Raw genomic sequence first — 22043 nt, forward strand, 5'->3', positions numbered from 1 at the left:
AGTTTTGTTGCTGAATCTAAAGGCGTAATGGATGTCAAATATTTGACCATTGGCAATCAAAACTTGCATTAGATATTGAGGACACTCTCATCATAGTATTGCCAAGATGATTAGAAGCCTATTCTCTAGGGGTAAGTGTTAAAGGTTTATCGGTGTATGCTAAGAAGTTTCTAAATGTTCTTTTATGTTCTCTATTATTATTTTTTATATACTCAGTCCATTTTTTAAATTAATATTAATATTATTATTTTTAGGACTCTTTTACGCTATTATCCCTACCTACCTTAGAAGCAAGGTTATCTAAGCTCAAATTAAGTAATTTCCATTGGCAGTGACCCTTTGAAATCTAAGAAGGTAATGGATTACATAACGATTTTGGTTTACAGTTCATTATTCCAAGAGTTAATGGAGCTTGATGGTATTCCAAGTTTTGTTGCTCAGAGAAGCGGCTAAAGGCGTAATGGATGTCAAATATTTGACCATTGGCAATCAAAACTTGCATTAGCAAGGAAGGGAGGACACTCTCATCATACGGTTCATACTGCCAAGATGATTAGAAGCCTATTCTCTAGGGGTAAGTGTTAAAGGTTTATCAGTGTATGCTAAGAAGTTTCTAAATGTTCTTTTATGTTCTCTATTATTATTTTTTATATACTCAGTCCATTTTTTAAATTAATATTAATATTAATATTATTATTTTTAGGACTCTTTTACGCTATTATCCCTACCTACCTTAGAAGCAAGGTTATCTAAGCTCAAATTAAGTAATTTCCATTGGCAGTGACCCTTTGAAATCTAAGAAGGTAATGGGATTTGGCTAGATGGTGTTACTCAAATAAGATCCAGTGAAGGAATCTACAGTCATCTTAAAGCCTTCCATGATAATATCCTAATGTATATACATCCTCCTAGGCTTTTTGGCTGTCATGACTTCATGGAGAATAGGTAAAAATCTCTTGCTTAGATCTAATTACCTTCAGAAAGCTTCCTTTGGTCATCCAGTTTTTTTTGAGTTCCCGATCTCTTCTTTTCCAAATTATTTTCTGCCAATGAGTTTATTGTGAAGAAACACTATCTAACTTCAGGTTATTCATGTAAGTGGAGGGACACACTAATACGATATATACTTTAAAATGACACACGGTTTTAGGGCCCACATAGAAAAGAATGAACTCAATTTTTTTGGGTATGAGAAAACACAAATTGACCCTCCACGTCACAGAGATCATTTGCTTTTACATATTTTGAATTACTAAACCTAGATTTCTAGGAAGGCCGTCGTTTTTTCCAGACAATCATACCATTTATAGAGGACATAGTATTAGTTTGTGTCTGGCGTTGCATGGTGTTTGCTATCTTTCAGTATACGTACCCTTTACTATTTTAATCAAAGCGATTGTTTACTACATGGTTGAAATTGCATAATCATTGTGATAATGAATTGATAATGATCATTGTGATAATGAATTGTTTAGTTACTAATATATTTGAGATTTGCTATATTTTCACCTTTCTAATAATGATATATAGATTTAAGTTGGAGCTGTTGCACTCACTTTTTTATTTTTTACTTTACGTAATTTATATAGTACAACCTCTACTTAGATGAAGTATGCTTCTTTTAAATTGCCCTCTGTACAGAGTGTGCTTTTATTTCTGTTGCTTTGTTGTTGTGTTCCTTCTTTACAGATACTATGATTTTTTGTTGTTGTTGATCTTTTGTGTAGTTTTTTGTATAACCCCCCGCCCCCCCTTTAGCGTGACCGTAATCTTATCCTTAAACATGAGTGTGTTAACCTTCCTACTGAATTACAGACTGGAAGATGTGTGGGACAAACAAATTGCATCCAAGCTAAGAGACCTACTGGCAAGCAAAGGATACTTCATACGGTATGTGCATATGTACGTTAATTATTTAGACTTGTATTATTTTAACATGTCCTGGTACTGGTCTGTCTGATGCCTTTTGATATTTACATATCCCGTTTTTTTGTTTCCATAGGTGGAGCAAAGCATCTGCTTGGGAATCCCGTCCCTTAGTTGCTACCACTGATTGGACAAGAATTGCGGAGCCTGTGATGAGATTGTATATAGAGACAATTGATAGATCTTGGATAGAATCCAAGGAAAGTGCGTTGGTCTGGCACCATCAGGATGCAGATTTGGATTTTTAGTCCTACCAGTGCATGAAGCTATTAAACCATTTTGAAAGTGTACTTGCAAATGAACCTGTTGTTGTTAAGTAGGGGCGACATATTGTCTAAGTTAAGGCACAAGTGTGACAGTTCTTCTTATCTTACATAAAAGTGAAGCTATATCAAGTGCAGCTTTTAATTCATCACTTCCAGCAGTTCCTGAAATCTTTGAATGTACAGGGTAGAAGCCAAGCAAAGCCAAATATACTATTTAAATGGCCCAGTTCAGTAGTATCCTTCAAGTGAGGTACAACCGACCTACCAGTTCTACACTCAATTTGCATCACTCAAGAGTTAGGGCTTCAAAAGGGTTTCATCTCTGACTGTAATTAGCAACCGAGTAAGCTCTCTTCTCTGTCCGTTCTCGATTTCAATTAACTTAATTTTCAATTCAATTAAGAGAAAGAAGTACTACAAAAAGATTTATGAAGATTTGTATTCGAAGCACACACTAAACTAACTTTGGATACAAAGTGCTTTAGTATACTATAAACTTACTGTAACGCCCGTATTTGTAATCTGTATTTATTTATTTATTTATTTATTAATTTTTATTTAAAATTTGTTGGATTGGATTTGGGATATGTGGGACTGATTTCTGGGCCCGAGTCTGTGTTAGGCTTAGGTTTCAAACCCAGATATATATATTAATATTTTTCTAGAGAATATGTTTTTTTAGATAAAAATAAAATAAAATGGAGGCGGAGATTAAAAAAACTCGCTTACTAGAAAGTTGGAGCGCAACGATTCGGACTAAGAAGGATTCATGGAGCTTTTAATTAATGTGAGTAGTTATTTTGCTATTTCATTGAACCTATAGTTGTTTTACATGTATACAGATATATTTATTTCTGTACAAGGTTTTCGTTTTATTTTTGCTTATTCTAGCTCCTGTTATTATTCGGCACCCTGTCTGTCGTGTTGTTATAACTCTGTTGAAACTCTGAAATTTGATATTGAACTATCGAAGCTTGTTTGGGCCCGTTAATGGCGGCGCGAGCCCAGAGTCGTCCTGTACATTAGTTTGAACTTGAATACTGTTGTGGTTGTTGTTGTTTTGATTGACGGATGATTAGTCGTAGTGGGTGTTGGACTATTGGAGAGTTGGGTGGGCTGTTGAAGCTTGGAAAAAGCTTAAACAGCTATTAATGGCGGCGGCGAGATCGCCCAGTCTAGGATTAGTAATATATATTTTAAAGCTTGATGTTGTGAATTACGTTTTAATTTTTGATGGGATGATGTTTGGTGGTAGTGGGGATGATTGGGTGCTTGACAGTAGGGCGGATTGAAGCTTTGAATCAAGCGTTAATGGCGTAGCCTTGAGAGATCTAGTTTTGATGAAGAATATATATTGAATGATTTGTGGATTTTGCTTTTATTAAATGTTGTTGGTTTTTTATGGGGAGTATTTTTTGTTAGGTTTGGAGGCTAGGATGGTGGTGGTCGGAAACTGAGCTGGTGTGGTGGAGGGGATTACTGCGATTTGGATCCAGTGCTCCCTATCTCACCAGTGCAACTCTATTTCGGTTGGGCTTGGGCCTAAACTTTAGTTAGTTGTTGGGCCGGATTCTATTCTTGTGTGTCGGGCCGGAACTGAGTTTGATTGTTTGGGATGGGCCAGTTTAGAATAGTTTCCTTTGGGCCAATTTGGTTTAAGTTGTTGGGCCGGATTCATTTCTATTGTTTTGGGCCATATCACATTAGTTGTTTTGGGGCCAGTTCTATTTGTTTTGTTTGGGGCCAGTCTATATGACTTAAAATAGATTCAAATGGGGTCCGTAAATATTTAGACTTTTGGGTTTTGGTTTTGGGCTTTGATTGTGAACTTTTGACTGTTTAAATTGTGCTATGTTTTATATTGTAAATTTTATGGACAAATGTAATAATAAAAATGTTGTCGAAAATATACATAACCTTGTTTGTCATTATCTAATTAAGATTGACGTGAGTAGTGTGTAAAGCATATAAATATTGGCACGTAACAAGAGGGAAATTCTTATAAGACTTAGATATATATGTTTTTATGAGAATTAAACTACATACGGACTTAGACTCATGGACTTTAGTTTTGGGCTTTTGACGGTTGATTAGTTTGACTTGACTTGTGATTTGGACTCGAATAATTATGCATGATATTTGGACTTGAGTTATTCTTTCTTTTTAAAGTCGTTTCATTTTGACATCGGTGGAATGGATATATATTTTTTATTATTTATTTACTATTTATATTGTGCACAAATGGAAATAATGTGTGCCTTTGATGGGGTCATGGGGAATTGAGTTCACATAAATATATTGAACGGATACATTACATGATTGATTACTATTATGAGTTGCTACTTAAATGAATTGTAGTATTTATGAAGACTTGAGATATTTCATATGGTGTAGTGCAATATATGATTGACACGTGAAATAATAAGTTTTAAGATTTGATATAGAGATGCTTGGATATCGTGCAATGAATATTATTGGCCCATGATAATGTGGATTGAATTATAACGAGAAACGTTGAACTTCAATACAATTGAGTATACTGGCATGAGATAGAACAAGAAGTATTATTAGATATAAATGTATGACACCTGAATAAATTACGTAACGAAAATCCTAGAACCTAGCTACCACAACTCATGTGATTTTGCCCTTGTGATGGGCGTATGTGATATGATTGGCCCTTCTGGCGTTTCAGTGAATCTGAATGGCCCTTCTGACGTAGCCGAATAGTGGCTTGATTATTCCGTTCGCAAAAATTAGAACGAGACGCGCGATATTTTATGCCGAATAGTAGCAGTACTCACATAATGACTTTCGTGTGAGGGTTACCTGGTATGCGATATCCTGCTTAGGGTAGCTACGCACGGAGTGGTTCATTATGTGAGGGAGGCATGTGGATGTACATGTTCGGCGTTGGGGAGCGATTATAGTAGCCAGGAACACTAGGTAAGATATAGAGACGACGCGATTCTAGAGACACTTGAAGAAACTATAAACAATAATAGTGATGATATATCAAAGTGTACGTTAAATCTATAATAAATGATTGATGGTGGTTGTGAAATTTGGTTCAATGAGATGATTGGAATTATGTGTATGATATGTTTGTTTTATTGAAATTTGTGTTACATTCACAATGGTCCTGCAGAAGGGTGAGTTGAATTTATTATTTATGCAGGTGTGACCCACTCTGTGATTTGGCTTACACCAATGTAGGTATAGAGTAAGTTTTAGTTTGGTTATTCTATTATTAGATACAGTTGATTTAGTACAGTATGAAACTAAGGCGCCTCAGTGGAGGAACTAAATGCCTTACTATTGTTGAATTGGAAGCTAAGGCACCTCAGTGGAGGAACTACCTGCCTTAATTAGTGTATATAAGAATGTTGTATTAGTCGTTGGAAGTTAAGGCACCTCGGGAGAGGAACTAACTGCCTTATGGATTGTGTATATATATAAGAATAATTTGTATTTTTGGGCTACTCACACCAGCATTGTTTATAATGCTGACCCGATTTGCATGTGTTGCTTATCGGGTGTGTTCATTAAATGAACATAGTTAATAAGTCTTGACAGGTTTAGTGTTGAAGAAGGTTGGTTGCTGCTTGTGGTTTGCGTTAGCGTCGCATTTCAGGGTATGTTTTGTTTTCCCTTGAGGTGAAATATATTTTCAGTTGAGATAATGTTTTTGTATTTTCATTTGTAATTATAATTAAAGAGGATTGAAATGAGATTTGTAACCTAATCATATTTGTGAATTTTTGTAATGAAAAAGACTTTTGTTTATTTAAAAATTTTATTGGTTTCAAATTATTATAGTAATTAAATAGATGATGGGTTTTTGGAAATGGAGAGTGCATCACACCTCGAAAATCGAAGAGTCGGGAACAAATATTGTTTTTCCGAATTTTGTCGAAATTCAGGGTGTAACACTTACGCCATCTCTCTCAATAAACTCGGATAACATGTCTATCTTTAATGAGCATTTATTTTTTGCTTGGTTGATGATTATTTGTTAGATTGTCTTAGAGTCAAATATATTTTAGTCTACACGTACGTTGAAATACATGTTTTCTTATGTTACTATTATTTCCTCAGGTGTTGAAATGAAACCAGGAACACCATACAATCATTTATTGGATAAATTCTGAGGGCGGCTTCATATTTCTCAGGTAATATTCTATACGACCATTTTTTTTGTGTGTTTCCAATATAGACATTGTATGCATCATTGGAAAAAAAAGATGATGCTTGAAAATCATATTTTTTTTGTATAAGTCCATACGATGATGTATCTTCCTATGTGATAATCTTAGACGATGCTGATTTCTTTGTTGTAAGTAGCTAGATATAGCTATTTGTGCATGATAGGCACTGATATTTTAATTCATGATTAAATTTCAGGAGATTCTAAACTTTATAGTGATATTTTAATCTCTCGCAATCTGCAAATCAGGTATATGGATTTCTTTTTGTTTCCAAATTCCCTTCTATTTGCAATATTTTTTTGTGTTGCAAGTGTTGCTGAGGTTTTGTATATCAAGTAAGAGCTAATGTCATTTAGTTTGATTGATATCATCTTTTAAAACGAAATTTATGCTAATTTCCAGCAGAGTTCAATTTACAATCGTTGTTTTTGGTTTTATTTTAGATCCTTATACTAACCTACCTGGCTATAAATACAACTAACCTAGCTCTGTATGTACGTGTATTTAAATGCTTTTAAACTCTTATTTTGGCATAATGGTTTTAGGTTTTGATGATGATAGTAATGTTACAGTAGGGTGCAGCAACAAACAATCAATAGAATTCTATGCTCAAGAGCCGTCTAATCTACTCCTTTTTAAGTACCATTCTTAAAAGTCGTTTAATGCAAATGCTTACTTGAACCACCTCCTTGACATTGGATTTAGCTTGATAATGTGTGAACTTTAACTTTCTTATTTTATTGTTGTATATTTCATTTTTCCTCCTGAGCATTTAAACACAATAAAGTCAAATCTCTATTAGTAAAATACACCATAATTAACCTGGCCTTTTAAATTAGACCAGCCTTTTTTCTACCACCTAATACCCCTGATTAAATACAAAAAAAATATTATTCAATGTCTTTAAAAAGGACTATTTCGTCATTTTATATTTTATTTCTATTTATACCCTTCAATTACAACACACAGACAAAGGAGTTTTATGTCAATTCAGGGCAAAAACCCAAATCCACGCCTATATTAACATGTACGCGGTGTTGCCTTCCCATTCATACCCACTTAAATACCATTAATACCCACTTAACTTCCAATTAATACTGAGTTCTTTCAACTTCCCTTCCTTTCTTCATGAACTCTTTCCAGTACTGGTTAGATGACCATCTATATATGCTTGGAAGAGATTAGAGAAATAGAGAAAGGATCAAAGGAGGATTCTTTTAATTATTATGATTATCTTCTTAACAAGTTGGCTCGTGGACCTCCATTGAGTAAATTTGGGGTTGAGAACTTGAGAAAACTATGATTATCGAGCTACCATGTAGAATTGAAACCAAAGACCATTCTTAGCATTTCAAGGATATTCTACCCCCAATTTGCTTGATACAACAAGAAAAGAAGAAGAAATTGATCAATCAGTCCATAATCAACAAAACACAAACCAATTTCAGTTGAGTAAGTAGAAACCTCTCGCACTCTATCAAATAATTTTTTTTATGGGTACATCCAATTTCTCCTCTCTTTCTCTGTTAAAATTTTGCATCTGTTATGAGTATGTATTTAACATCCGATGTTTGGTTTGGTCTGATTCCGTGTGTGAATCTTTCTCAAGTGGATGGCAGCAACCGTGCTTGACTTATACATTACTACGTTTGCTCTGGCGGTAAGTCAAATTGACTTTATCTCTGCTCTATCATTATCTGCAAGCATTCTTGAAGGTTATCTATTGTTTTTTCTTCTTAGTTTTATTGGAATCGAACCACCCATTGGATTTGAACTGAATGATACCATGGTTTCATACGTTTATCTCCAAAACAAACATTTAGGTTTAGCATACATTTGTCAGATACCAATTAAAACCATGTAAGCTATATGTTAGTCATCCTAGATGATTTAAAAAGTGTCAGTGTACTTTTTCCAGGGAAATAGTGATGAAAAGAAGTTCTATTGGTGGTTCAGCATGCTCCTCGCATGAGTTTCTGTACGCTTATAAATAAAAAAAACACCTTGCAAGGCCTCAAAATCTATCACCGTTATCGTTTTGTAACAATGATGATTAAAACCCTCCAGATTAAATTAGTTGATACCGATCTACAAGGGAATTATCATTTTGTGTTGTTCATGTTGTAAAAATACAAAGCCTATAACACATGTACGTTGTTCTATTTGTTTATCGTGTCAGCCTTGGGTTTCCTATAAGGTACCAAATTGGATAAGTGCAGTGGTCTGGATAATTTTGTTAGTGTGTTTTGGCAGGTATATAAATACGTCTTCCTATTTATATTTATATTTTTATTTCAATGTTACAACAAATTTTTGTTGTGCGTGTCTTCCTTCTTTATGGACGAGTTTTGTTATACTGTGATGTTGAAATGAAGTTTGAGTTTGAGTTTGAGTCTACTGAGGACTATTAAAACTTTCAAGATTATATATTTTGTTTTCTTTCAATGTTTAGATTTTTATAATGTTTAACTAAAAGGAGTTTCAATACCTACTCTGCAATAGATTGTTTATAAAAACTTATATGAAAATACCCTTGCTGGCAAGAAATCACTTCTCACGAGATCATAGTGATTTAGCTAAAATGCCCACGAAAATAGATTTTCCAATGAGAATTCCATCTAGCACCAGTGGTAAGGCATTTTCTACTCACAGAAAAAAAAGATACCATCCCATAAATATGTACGAAAAATACTGAATAAATATAAGTAGGGTTTCTTATGATCGTTCAATTAAAACCCGAAAGAATCACATAGAAGAAAATTGAGCTACTCAATGTGAATTCATTAGCAATGGTTGCTCAAATGAGAATGAGACTTTTTTTTTTATTATTTACAAGGTATTATGTACATGGTAATATTCAAGTTAACGCGACATGTTCAAAACAATCCCAATTCTTTGTCAAGAACAAACAAAAAAAAACCAATTTTATTATATAGAAATCCCAAATCAAAGTACCTGATGTCTCGATGCTTCTTTCATTTTGTTTTTTTGTTTTTGATATGTTGAGATTTAGATTGCTTAAGATCCTTTTGTTTTTCATTGTTTTGTAGGCAATCAGTACAGGAGAGGCAGAAATTGTCTGCATTTCTCAACTTTATTTTATTATATCTGTCTTGGCATAGGTGGTTGAAGTTGTATTTTTGAAATGAAAAAAGGCTAAACTATAGAGTGGATACTATGCGTCTGCTGCAAAAACAATAAAAAGCAAATGAAAGTGTAGGGTGAGATTAAATTGTTGACAGGTCTTTCTCTTCCCTTAATCAGGCAGAGAAGCAGTTGAGACGATGACAGCCGTTGGTCCTGGATTAACTGGAAGGAGCGTTGGAGATGTTGTTGCTTATGGGGGAAATCCAATGGGTTCATACACTGAAGAACAGATCCTTCCTGCAAGTGTCGTGGTGTCTGTCCCATCTTCTATAGATCCTATTGTTGGCGCTTCTGTCATGCTTAAGGGAATGGCAGCTTGGTTCTTACTTCGCCAATGCTTCAAGGTTTGTTTATAATTTCAGTCATTTGGTACCATAAACTTTATTTTAACTTCAATTGCAGGAGCTCATTGGAAAATCATGAAGTTTAATAGCACTAGGACATGTCCACCTAAGGTTTTAAGACCTCAAATGTTTTCAAAAGAGATAGATGTTAGATGGGGAACATAATGTATGAATTCTTTAATGTACACATTCCCAAAAGAACCGTGTAATAAATATTATATGTTTCTATTTTACCAATTGTTTCATTTTCCCTGTTTGGAAATTCTGTACTATAAATGAATAGTGAATTTTCTTCACAATTTTTACACGGTACATACTAATGAGTAATGTTTGATGTTTATCCCAAGAAAATGAATTGTTTCTGCTTGTAGTGCTCTCCTCATAAATGTTTTCCCTAGATTGTTTAGTTAGTGGTCTTTTTGTTCTAAGATGTGTGGTTTATGTTTATGAAGGTAGAAGCTGGACACACGGTCCTTATTCATGCAGCAGCTGGAGGAGTCAAGTATCTTTTGTGCCAGTAGGCAAATGCCCTTGGCGCCACTGTAATTGGAACTGTATCAATAGAAGAGAAGGCAGCTCAAGCCAAAGAAGATGGATGTCACCACATCATAATTGTCTTCCGAAGCGAGAAGATAAGCTAAAGAAGCGACGAGATGAGTTAGCACAGGTACAGAGGCCTATTGAAAATTTTAATCTGTGTTAAAAATTATTGTTGGGCATCTACAGCCCTTTGTTTATGCCATCAATATTTTTCTGCTGACAGGAGAAGGCTGCCAATGCACGGACACTTCCACCAAATACTATTAGATGGGTCATTCGTCCTACTGGGACAGTCGTTACATTCTCAGAAGATGTTGGCTTACCAAGTACTTAGCTCGAAGCCTTGCAGGTGAAAATCCCTCCAGGCTTCATTCTCGTGGGATCAAAATTGAGACATGATATGCCTATCCCCATCTCTAAACTATATACACATTACATTTTTTTACAAAATTGACGAGGTATTTGGTTTGGACTTTCAGTTACCCACCTCTTCGTGAAAAATGTGCTGGTTCTTCCTGCACCAATCCATATGTATATCGAGATTCCAAGTCAGAGCTTCCATTGTGCAGTCTCAAGTGCTACAGAGCAATACATGAAAGCCAACTCCTTGACGTGAAAGCGTTATAATTTTATTATTTTTTACAGTGTCAAGGAGGTGAATGGTTCCATTACTCGTGCGTTGGGCTCACGCCTGAGACAAGGTTCAGAGGAAAGTGGTACTGCCCGACATGTGAAAAGCTACCGCAGTATCATCCTTAACTTCAGATCCGTACCACTTTTGGTCTGTAAAATAGTCTACTGCTGCGTTGTATTTTTACTTTTGGGCATAGTAGCATGTAGTACTTGAAATTTCTTGGCAGAATAGAAGGATTTTACATTTTGCTGGAAAATACTTCTCATGTGATGAACTGATGATTGATTGATATATACGAGAGTAAACGAGACGTTGGTTTGGATCCAACTCATGTTTATCACGCAGTCAGTCTAATGGCTTGGTTCACCAAACTACACTAAAATTTCAGTTTTCACATTGCGGTTTTAACCTTTCCAATGAAATGTTTGTCTCTGCTTAAAGTGCATTTTTGCTTTCAAAAAGAGACCCATTCATTACTATATGGCAAAAGAGTTATACAAAGCATTCTGGACTCTACTGAAAGTCTGAAACTTGCCCTGACTGACATAGGGATCACACCATTACATAACTGAATATGCAGTCTAGCCAATTCAGCCAAAAGATGAGCATGCTGAATAAGATCCCTTGGACAAAAGACAACTGTACAAAACATAAATGACTTGAAAATTTTGAATCTCCAACAAAAGGCTAGACTGACAACAACTCTCCAACAAACATTTGAAGCTTTTTCCATTTAGCTCATTAACAATTGTTTGATTGTCAGAGCTTCTACCCAAATCCTTCAGTATCACCGGAGCCTTTCATTCAATATCTGTAGTTTCAGTCTACCTTGATACATCTTCTTTTCCGAAAGGTTGCTTAAGGCCCTATGCTTCAGTCTCTATTTCTAAGTCTCTATAGTGGGTCACCACTGGCTTTCATTCTATATGATCCTCCTCCCCAATCACATAAACTTATCTACTTCTGCTGGCGTTTCCCTTCTGTTCTTTCAGTTACAAATAGGTTGTTTATAATCAATAACAACCTATTATCCGACAAACAAGATCTTATTCTCTTAGAAGGGCTTTTATCATATAGAATATAGAATCTGGGATTACCGCTATGGATGGTGAATAACCGCTCTCTGCAATATCCGTTCTTTGCGTAACTGCTGTTGAGAATCGTCATTAGGAAAGAAAGGCTGCCCTTCGTGCTCCACAGTCGCATATAACATAGGTAAATGGTATCTTTCTTCTGCCTAATCCGTACAATTCTGACATTACCGGTTGGAAAATGGAGGTAAGCTGAACATACAATTAGCAGATATTACTGAATTTTTGCTTCTATTTTTTCACAGTGAATTTCCTTGATGTGTTCCTTTTAGGCACCTTTAGGAGTATATCCAACGATTTTCGGGCATGAAGCTATTGGGTAACTGCATTTAATTAAAGAATTTCCCTTTCTCTTCCAGTTAGCTAGATAGCCTGCTGTTCTTCATCAAATGACCAGCTGCGATTCTGAAATAATCACGACGACGATGCATTACGAACTTCATCTTTATCAACATTGAACAAAAAATTATGTGGAAAGTGACCTTCATTTTTATACTTTTGATAGTATGACAAATAATAATTTGCTACAGTCGGCTAAAACTACTGCTCAAGTCATTAGAAAAACAAATGCAAATGTAGACTGATAGTGAAAGTTCACATTTCCTAAATACTGATTTCTATGGCAAATCATATGTATATGTCAAGACTGATTGAACTGTTATGATTAAAGAACTTAAGACCAAGTCTGACTTAACAGTACCTGTTTTATTACTTAGACATGTTAAAGAATAAATTAGTCGATTATAAGGCTATTATCCTTTTCTCCATAAATATCGTTGTCAAGCCGGTAATAATGGATCTTTTTCAACATATAGGGTGGTGGAGAGTGTGGGAGATTATGTAGAGGAAGTGAAGGAAGGAGACAGAGTTGTTCCTTCTTTTCTAGCAAATTGCAATGAATGCATTTATTGTAAGTCGGAGAAGAGCAATATGTGCGCCAAATTCCAGTTTAGAACAGGTGCTGGTATGCCGAGGGATGGGACGAGCAGATTTATAGATTCCAATGGTAAGAGAGAAATGAGCAGGATAAGCAACTATTAATATCTGACCCTCCTGATAAAACCGATGTGAAAGAGACAGCACCTCTCATTGAGCAGAAAGGTACTCTTATCTTTTTGGCTTCAAGTGTTTGTTCTCCCTCTATAGGAAACCTATTATAGCGATATTATGTTTTTGTCCATAATTAAATGTTTCTTATGTCCTTTAATTTCTTATGGTGATGCAGGCAATCTATATAATTCTGAGGAAGAGATGAAACTCAAACAAGACCTTGATGGTGACACTAGGACAGAACCAGTAAACAAAACTCCTGATCCTGAAACCACTACTTTATACAAGACAACAACTGACGAGAACTTAACAATAGACCTTGAGGAGAAGAAAGGTAGAATGTCATGTTTGTAATTTGCATTTTAAGTAGTTGGTTCTGTATCAATGTTGTTGAGTATACTGTGGTGGATATAGCTCATGTAGTGAAGATCAGCACAGAAATTGCTCTAGATAAGGCCTGCTTACTTAGCTGTGGTGTCTCAACTGGTAAGATTACTTTAAACACATTGTCAATCATCTAATAGGAAATATTTCAGATGGTATTCGTCTGGAGTTCGATCGATTTTTTTTGGACAAGCATTTTCAATTGCAAATGTACGTGATTAATCAAAATTGCAAAGAGATTATTGTATGAAATGAACAAGTAATGCTGTTGAAAATACCTGATGCCTCGGGTAGGTCTCCAGCATTTTCCATACAGTTATTTGATAAATCTGTGAATGGAGATGCGTGCAGGACTTGGTGCTGCTTGGAAAGTGGCAGACGTCCAAAAGGATTCAACGGTCGCAATCTTTGGACTTGGAGTTGTTGGACTGATGGTAATATAAAATGACATATGGAAGTATTTGCTTGGAACAACCCATAGTTCATACGACTTTGTAATGGATATGATTAACAGAAAGGAATTAAGACATGATTTCCCAAAATCTCTATTCTTCTGGTAGGAGGCACGAGTTTGTTCACACGCTGATCTTAAACACAACTGAGAAATAGAACTTTTAGCTGATTCTGGAAGTTCTATTTGAGGTCGTGTCATTGTAGTTTTGTTTTTCTTCGTATATATCATATTCTCATTACTGTATATTGACTATGAAATTCCTGATTTTTTTTTCATTTATTTAATTTTGTTGCATAGGAATGGTAATGATCAATTGCTACCCTTAACGTACACGTACTTGCTGCAATATTACATTATGTTGTTTTTTTTGTTCGTGTCACTCGAGAATCTGAAAAATCTTGCCTGGAGTTTGAAGCAAAGAGTGATGATTGTAATGTCATAGATGTTGAGTGGCAATCTTTAACAAAAACAAAATACTTCACACAGTCCCTTCCATTTTGTTCATTCTTCTCTTGAGTCGTCGAGCTGAGCTTGGACGCCAGAACCAAAGGTATTTCTCATGCTTTTGCATCTCTTTTTGTCTGTTATTTTTAACTTCATATGTAGCATCTCTATAGCATTTTCAAGGAATAAAACTCTTCAATCACTCTTGACATCGCCGTGTTTAGTTGTCGCTTTACACTACAAATGAGCAAACTAGCACCATAGGAGATCCCACAAACATTATAGTATATACCATATGCGGCATGCACCATTGGAGATTCTCATCAAGTTTCTTTTTATTGTATAGAATTCAATATACTCCGAGAATTATAGTATTTTTTTTTTTTTTTAAGAAAGTTTAGTAATTAGTATATGGTATCTTTCCTCGTAAGCTTTTCTATATATATGAGTTCTTTAATGCATATGACTATATGAGTTCTTCCTATATATATATAAGAAGTAGTTTTGTTTTATTGATAGACGACGTGAAGTTTGGTAATATTTAAGATTGCCTTTGTTTTCTACTGGAGTTATTAATTCATTCCTTTCATCATCAATGAATGCAGCTTGTGATGTTGGACATTTTCATCATTAGGGACACTAGCAAGAAAAGTGCAACTTAGACCAGATCCTTTTATCATTATATTCCTAAGTATTCCACCTTCTAAAATTCATGGCTAGAAACTATATGAGTACGTAATGTGGAGGAAAATCATGAAATAGAATTATTAAGAAACCAAAGTTATGGTGATGATGTAAAGCATTTACTAGATCGTTTTAAGCTGGTTAACAGACACCAACCAAATTAACAGAGAGGTTCTGCCTTCTGAGTAAACCATTCTTTCCCTCCTTGAAGTTTGATTAGGCCCACTACAAATAGAGGTAGGTCCTGGACAATTGTTTACTTGAAAGAAGATATGTTTGCACACAATAAATGCTTTCGATTGGGTTGTAATTGGATTGGTTTTGGATGCTATCTTTGAGTTCATACAAACACTTTACTACTTTAGTACCTTTGTAGGACCTAGAACCACACTTGCCTAATATTTATCCAGTTCGTTGATTGCCATATTATATATGTTGCAATTATTGCGTAATCATTATAAGTAGTACTTGGGGGCACCTTTTCCGTTAGATTCTTATCAAACCTTAGAGTGAACCGAATGTTGCGGGGCTCATAACTCTAGAAACTTTTGAAAATTATGAACCACTTCACCGGGTTATGACGAAATTCTCTAATGGATTTTACTTTTATCACAAGTTATATTAGCTACTAACATAGCGAGAATCTTCACCACAATACCTGAGTAGCATTTGTTATTGATTCATGTCGATCTTTACAAGTCTATTCGGACAATGACGTAAAAAGGAATCACCGAACTTGCACGGGTATCTAAGTCTCAAACCCAAAAGAACTTATTATTCAGTTTGAGATTTGCTTGGAAGACTGATTAATCAATTTCTAGGATTTGTTGTAGTTTAGCAACGTAAAAGAAGGACATGGCGGACTTGTGATGGTCATATCTACTCGATTGGTTTCTCGGTCTTTTTCAACAAATTAAATGACCATGATCCACCATCTATATTGAGATTATCCTTGAGGCAAATGTGTTCTTATGATTTGTCTTTGTCTTTGAATCAAAAGCCATTAATGATCCCAAAGGTATATGGCACTAAGTTTTGGTTAAGAGTATGGAACATTGAACTACTTAGGTAGAGTCGACCGCATAATGTCTTCTTTCAAACTGAATGTTGTTATTTGTAAGTTGTAACAGAGTGGTCGCCGAATCTTCATTGCTACGCTCTAAGCTATGTATATGTTATTTCATCATTCCCTCAGAGTCGATCGTGTGTCATTTACAATTATACTGAGCAATAATTTTGAAATATGCTTACAAGCACAAGTTCTGAAATGCAAATTAGATTGACTTCTACCATGCCTGAATTGCAGATACATGTTTAAGAGAATTAGAGTTTGAAGGTAAAATGACATTTCTTACTCCAGGGGTACTTCTAAAGCTTCTCCCGAGCATAAACTCAGTAGCAAGAGATTGTATGGTTTTGATATTTACTTTGTTTTTCCTTAATACTTTTCTGCAGAATGTGGCTATGTTTGGACGAGGTTCTGTTTGTGATTGCCTTTGTTTCGAGATAGGTTTTGGTGCTTAAGTGGGGAGTTTTTTTAACATTTAGGTATGCAAGGTTTTCGATTTTTGTTGTGATTATAGCTTCATAACTATAATCACAACAAAAGTCCAAACATATCGTCATTTTTTTTTTGTCAAACTTTTATCAAACTTTTTTGTTTCACTTTTCCTGGAGCTTGCTTTCACAATACTACATCCAATGTGTTAAGTCAAATGACTCCCCAATTTCTTAGCTTATTTGATCCTTTGTCACTGAACGATAGTGCCTCGGATCAAGATACTTTTGATTGCGGTGAATGCCATAGTCCCGCTTTGCATCAACTCCAATAACTCGATGATCTCTTATGGGTTTTGTGGGAACTGTAAGGGATTTCCGTATACCTATCCATCTCTATCTTTTTTTAATGTAGGGCACGATAAACATTACTCTTATTTGAACTGTATTGTTATGGGACCCTAATGACACCCTTTGCAGTTCTGATTCAAGACGGCAGGTTTTGTTGGCCCTTGGCCCTCGGGCATTTTCCAGAGGTACATCTTTTGTAAATGCTTCATTTGGAATATTAGTTCTATACTTCAATAAATAATATATAGTGGCCACATTTTAGTTCCATGCTATGATGGTAGTCTATATATGAGCTTTTCTTCTTCGTCATCTCAAGTAAATGTACGTTGGAATATTCTAACAGTTTTCCTTTGTTTATCAAAGAAGTAATTATGGTTTTTTTGGTTAATTGATTGTGTATGTATCACGGTTGTGTTTTTTCCATAAATTTTGAACCGTGTTGTTGTGTCATTCTTATTTTCTTCTTTGTAGATTGGATATTGTCAAATTATGGTATAAACTATATTAAGATGAATTTAAGGTTGCACAAGAATATCTCCAATTGCTACTAAGTACCAAGGTGCACAAGGTGCCTGAGCAAAATGTAGTCTATTATTGCTCGTGCATCTTTGAATCTTGAGTTCACCTAACAAGTACTACCATGAGTATGACAAAGGTATCACACCAATATTGTTTCAAATTGCTCATGAACAAGAGGTAGCATGATTGCTTATGAGGAGTCTTTATAGCTTCCCACCATCCACACTTAAAGCCGCTGACTGGGTGGTAATTGGTGAGTGAGAACCGATGAGAACCATCATACATAGTGGTCATGAGTGCATGATTCAGATCATAATATAGGTGTGTTTGATACTTCGATTTGTGGGAGTACAATTTGCACACTTATTTATAACCCGAAATCCTATGGATATTAGTGGACAATTTTACCACTAAAGAGCTCTAATCTGCACTATTGAGTTGTGAAAAGTTTGTACAAAATCAAGAGTTTGACCTAATCTATTAATGTGGAAGTTTCGCAAGGAGTTTATTCCCACCTATCAAAGACTTTAGTTGTTTGGAAATAATATAGTTGGAAATTGATCCCTTAATTTGGTAATTATTTCAACAAAAAGGTGATCTTTTTGGTATCTATTTGTATTTTGTTATCTTTTTGTTTGCAGAGAAAGTAGTGTAGTGGGAATGAACATTGTCAATCGGCCCATAATGATTTCAAAAATCACATCATATTTTGAAAATTCTTAGTGTAAGCAATTTGGACGACTTTTTAACTTTGTAATTGTTATTGTTATAATATTATTTATTTGAATGCATTTGTTAGTCGGTTTCACGGGGAAGCACATTTTACCCCGTTAAGAGGAGACTTAGTCGTTAGCTAATAATCTCTCTCTCTCTCTCTCTCTCTCTCTCTCTCTCTCTCTCTCTCTCTCTCTCTCTCTATATATATATATATATAGATATATAGATATTTTTTCTATGTTATATTACATGCAACTCTCTAGAGTTTGCTTTTTATCCATACATTTAGGCCTTAGCTTGACACCCTTGTGACTCTCGTTCTCAACTTGCGGTTTATGCACTCGGAAGGTGCCCGAACTCCCCGCCAGTTTTATGCTCAAGGGGGCAAGGTATCACATTTTATCATTGGGGCATATTTGATGTTTCCGGTATTAGTATACCCTGAAAGGAGTTCTTCCTTTTCAAGCCGGGCAACCATGGGCAGAATAATCCCCAACAATGTAGCTCCAATTGCGAAGCAATTGTTCCATGGACTTCTTTTTCGATTTCTTCCTCAGATCAAAATAATGATTATTTTGGTGGAGTTGTCCATTGAATACTACCGAATATTTGACAGTCGGGACAACCACTATGAGTAGCACCGAAGCACTGAAAGCCGGTTTGCGTGGAAAGGCTTTGCGAATAACCCATTGTTACCGAGATTCACTCTGGCAAGTATATTGAGCAAAATTAATTGTTTTTCCAAGTTGGTCCAAGATGTATATGGTTTATTTATGGAGGGACTTTTGTACAGGGAATCTGCAGAAGGTCATTACGTTTCCAATGCTAGATTTCTAGAGGATGGGATATGTTGTGCTTAAAGATCCTGCTTTAGCATTGGGTGGTCTGATAACTGATTCATGTGGAGGCACATGTAATACTTCAAGTCAACACAATGGCACACTCAGAACATCATCTTGACAAGCCACATATTGAGGATTATATAACTGAGGAAATAATTTCAGAAACAAGTGGTTTGAAGATAACATGAGATACTTCTGTTGAGGCAATAAGCCCTCTATTCTTTTTGGATTATGTAGAACTATTTCAATGCAAACTCACATCTGAAATGAATATGCAGTAATTATACTGCTTTATAAGATTCATTATTAACAACATTTTCAAACAAAAGAGGTTTGAAAAGTTATGCCAAACTATCAAATTTAATCGGAATAAGTATTTGTCATACATATTAATTTTCCCCTTTTATTCGGATGAGTGTATATCTATTACAACTGTACATGTGTTCATATTCATGTACGTTCCAATAAGATTTATTTGTCATTCATGTGCAGAGCACGTGCATTTTGCTAGTAAACATAATAGTTCAGAGGGTAATACCTAGCTAATAGTTGAACCTAATTTAGGTTATGTAGTACATTATTCTACTGTAGATGATGATGCCTATTGCCTGAGATAAACTTCATTTAGGATTTCATAGTTAATCTGCCTTTTGAGCTCAATTAGAGTGTGCACATCATTGAGTTCAGTTATAGTGTCCACGTCACTTGCCAATTATGAAAAATCAGGGGACTCAATTTCTAATTAATAAAGAAGATTCCTATTGCTAAAACTCTCCCCCATGACTAAAACCTTAAACCTCGACCGTGGGGCGGCTCTCACAAGTAACATCTCTATCCAAAACTTGATCATGTAAAAAATGTCATTGTTTGCGTTTTTAATTTTGTTATGGCTTGAGGTTTTTCAAATAAGATGACATCTCGCCTTCTTTGAACATTAATCAATAGGGCGTTCATCAAATAGGGTGTTCATCAATAGTTAAGTTATTTTTATACCATATAAAGGCCTTATGTTTTAGTAATTTTATTTATTTCACTAATAAAAAATCTATGTGAAATTAGCTTTGAAGCATGATTTGGTCAGAGAACTATATTACATTGTTTACATATTTAGGACCTTTGATGTCTGATTAAAACTTTATTTGAGGGTTTCAATAAGTTTGGATCATGCCATAACAATGTTTTTTATTGTACATTTGAACTCCATAACAGAAATAGCAACGGGTGTTCTCAAATAGACATCAACAATTGAAGTCTCTTCTTTATGATTTCTAATGTTCCTTCTCCTGATCCTCACTTGATAATCAATATATCCATCTATTCATTTTGTTTCTGCTTAACTACCTTCTTTTTCGATGCCCGCGTACTCAAAAGATAAACATGTTACAAAACAATGAAACAAAGCCAAAGTAAAACTTATTATCCAACCTCTAATTAACCAAGCATCTAATTGAATTGTTATTTCACCTTCAAGTTCGTATAATTTACATAAACAACTCCAATATCTATGTACAATATATCAACATCTGTCTATGACAATTACCAATATGAAGTCATTGGATTGAAATATTTATTCAACCAGTTAACGTATTTATTGATGGAAGATAATGCATTGTCTAAGCATGTTTTGATGTTGCTGCTATTCCAGTAAAATTAGCAGCAATGCCGTACTCAATTTGTGTTAAGTATGCGCCCAATTAACTTTTTAGTCTCTTCCTGATCTTGAAATTTCTTTCAGGTGCAATAATGGAAATTTGGAATAACAGTTGTACAAGAGTGACATATTCAAATCACTATGAGGATTGTAAGTCTTTTAGTAAGATGTTCTCAGTAGGTTTTTTAGTACAACATTCATACACACTGTTTGTACCCTAGATTTAGACAGAGTTTGATAATTCTATGATAGTGTTTCACATAATTGATTATATATTAATATTTATGTTGAGCTTTTAGAGTTTCTCAATTCTTATTTATAACTATTATGATGCATTAGTATGTAGGAGTATCCACGTTACATAATTGAAATGTCATTAGCCATTTGATCGTTTATTAAGAGCAATCTGTGGCATATCACTTATATGCCCACTTGCTCAGTTCCCTTGAATAGTTCTTTATATGTCATTCCCTACTCCAGTTGGTCGTCCAAATGAGATCTTCTGTTGAGTGGACCTTGGAAGAAGTCAATATTAGATACAAGTAGTGGGTTCGATATAGTTCTAAGATTGATATCCGGATTTACAATCACAAAACTTGGCGGGCAACTCATCCATACATTAATTGGGATTGGATATCCAATTTATTTGCATATCAAACAAAACAGACTATAAAATGTGTTTCTAAAGATTGACCTCTCAAGAAATCGACTCTTTTGGCTATCAGTCGGTAACTTATTCAAACCAACCCTATATTATTTTTCTATTCAACATCAAACAAAATGTTGATTCTGTTCTTTTCTGTGTTATCTTTTCCTCAACCCAAGATTGTCTCCATAAGTTTTGTTTTGATCGTGTTGTTGCGATTTGATCCAGTGATTTTCACGAATGAGGTGCTTCTGCTAAAAAAATGAAGAAAATGTATTTAAAATAAATATTCAAATGTAATTTTATAAGACAAAGAGGTTAGCACAAACAACCCAAGAGACCTTTGGGGATTTTGAAGAAAGATGCTACAAAAACTGTTGTTCCTGATGGGACTATACATTAATTATGCGAAGCTTCTGTTTGAGTAAGTCTGTCTTGAGTATTCTACTTTGGCCATTCCTTTTGCTTTAGTTATTTGCAGTGTTTACATTTGATGGGGTTGTATGTCTTCATAGATTAAATATTGCGTTGGCAAAATCTTGCATCTCATCACGTTTCAGGATTTAGCAGGTCTCTTTTTATAGTAATCAATACAAAATGCAATCTGCATTGAAGGTTTAAGCTAATCTATTCTTAGTTTTTTTTTAA

The 22043-nt window shown here is 34.9% G+C and overlaps 2 protein-coding genes and 2 long non-coding RNA genes across 4 annotated transcripts; all 4 read left to right on the forward strand.

Annotated features, from left to right (window-relative positions):
- The first annotated feature begins 1813 nt into the window (after positions 1 to 1813).
- On the forward strand, positions 1814 to 21948 carry LOC147522022 (uncharacterized). The gene is made up of 5 exons (XR_015211850.1): positions 1814 to 1890; positions 2003 to 2535; positions 6291 to 6364; positions 6597 to 6648; positions 20834 to 21948. It is a non-coding gene; the product is annotated as an uncharacterized LOC147522022 (long non-coding RNA).
- On the forward strand, positions 9451 to 11392 carry LOC147522023 (uncharacterized). Its single transcript, XM_086590413.1, has 5 exons — positions 9451 to 9522; positions 9665 to 9891; positions 10344 to 10558; positions 10655 to 10780; positions 10911 to 11392. The coding sequence occupies exons 2-3, from the start codon at positions 9685 to 9687 to the stop codon at positions 10410 to 10412; spliced, it is 276 nt and encodes a 91-aa protein (XP_086446539.1). The 5' UTR covers positions 9451 to 9522; positions 9665 to 9684; the 3' UTR covers positions 10413 to 10558; positions 10655 to 10780; positions 10911 to 11392.
- Positions 11537 to 14308, forward strand: LOC147522024 (alcohol dehydrogenase-like 7). The gene is made up of 6 exons (XM_086557393.1): positions 11537 to 12343; positions 12429 to 12475; positions 12972 to 13192; positions 13382 to 13452; positions 13545 to 13692; positions 13942 to 14308. The coding sequence occupies exons 1-6, from the start codon at positions 12338 to 12340 to the stop codon at positions 14031 to 14033; spliced, it is 585 nt and encodes a 194-aa protein (XP_086413519.1). The 5' UTR covers positions 11537 to 12337; the 3' UTR covers positions 14034 to 14308.
- LOC147522025 (uncharacterized) lies at positions 18870 to 19411 on the forward strand. The gene is made up of 2 exons (XR_015211846.1): positions 18870 to 18970; positions 19050 to 19411. It is a non-coding gene; the product is annotated as an uncharacterized LOC147522025 (long non-coding RNA).
- Positions 21949 to 22043: the final 95 nt, after the last annotated feature.

The sequence above is a fragment of the Coptis chinensis genome, chromosome 1 (assembly GCF_015680905.1).
Source record: "Coptis chinensis isolate HL-2020 chromosome 1, ASM1568090v1, whole genome shotgun sequence".
NCBI classification, from domain to species: domain Eukaryota; kingdom Viridiplantae; phylum Streptophyta; class Magnoliopsida; order Ranunculales; family Ranunculaceae; genus Coptis; species Coptis chinensis.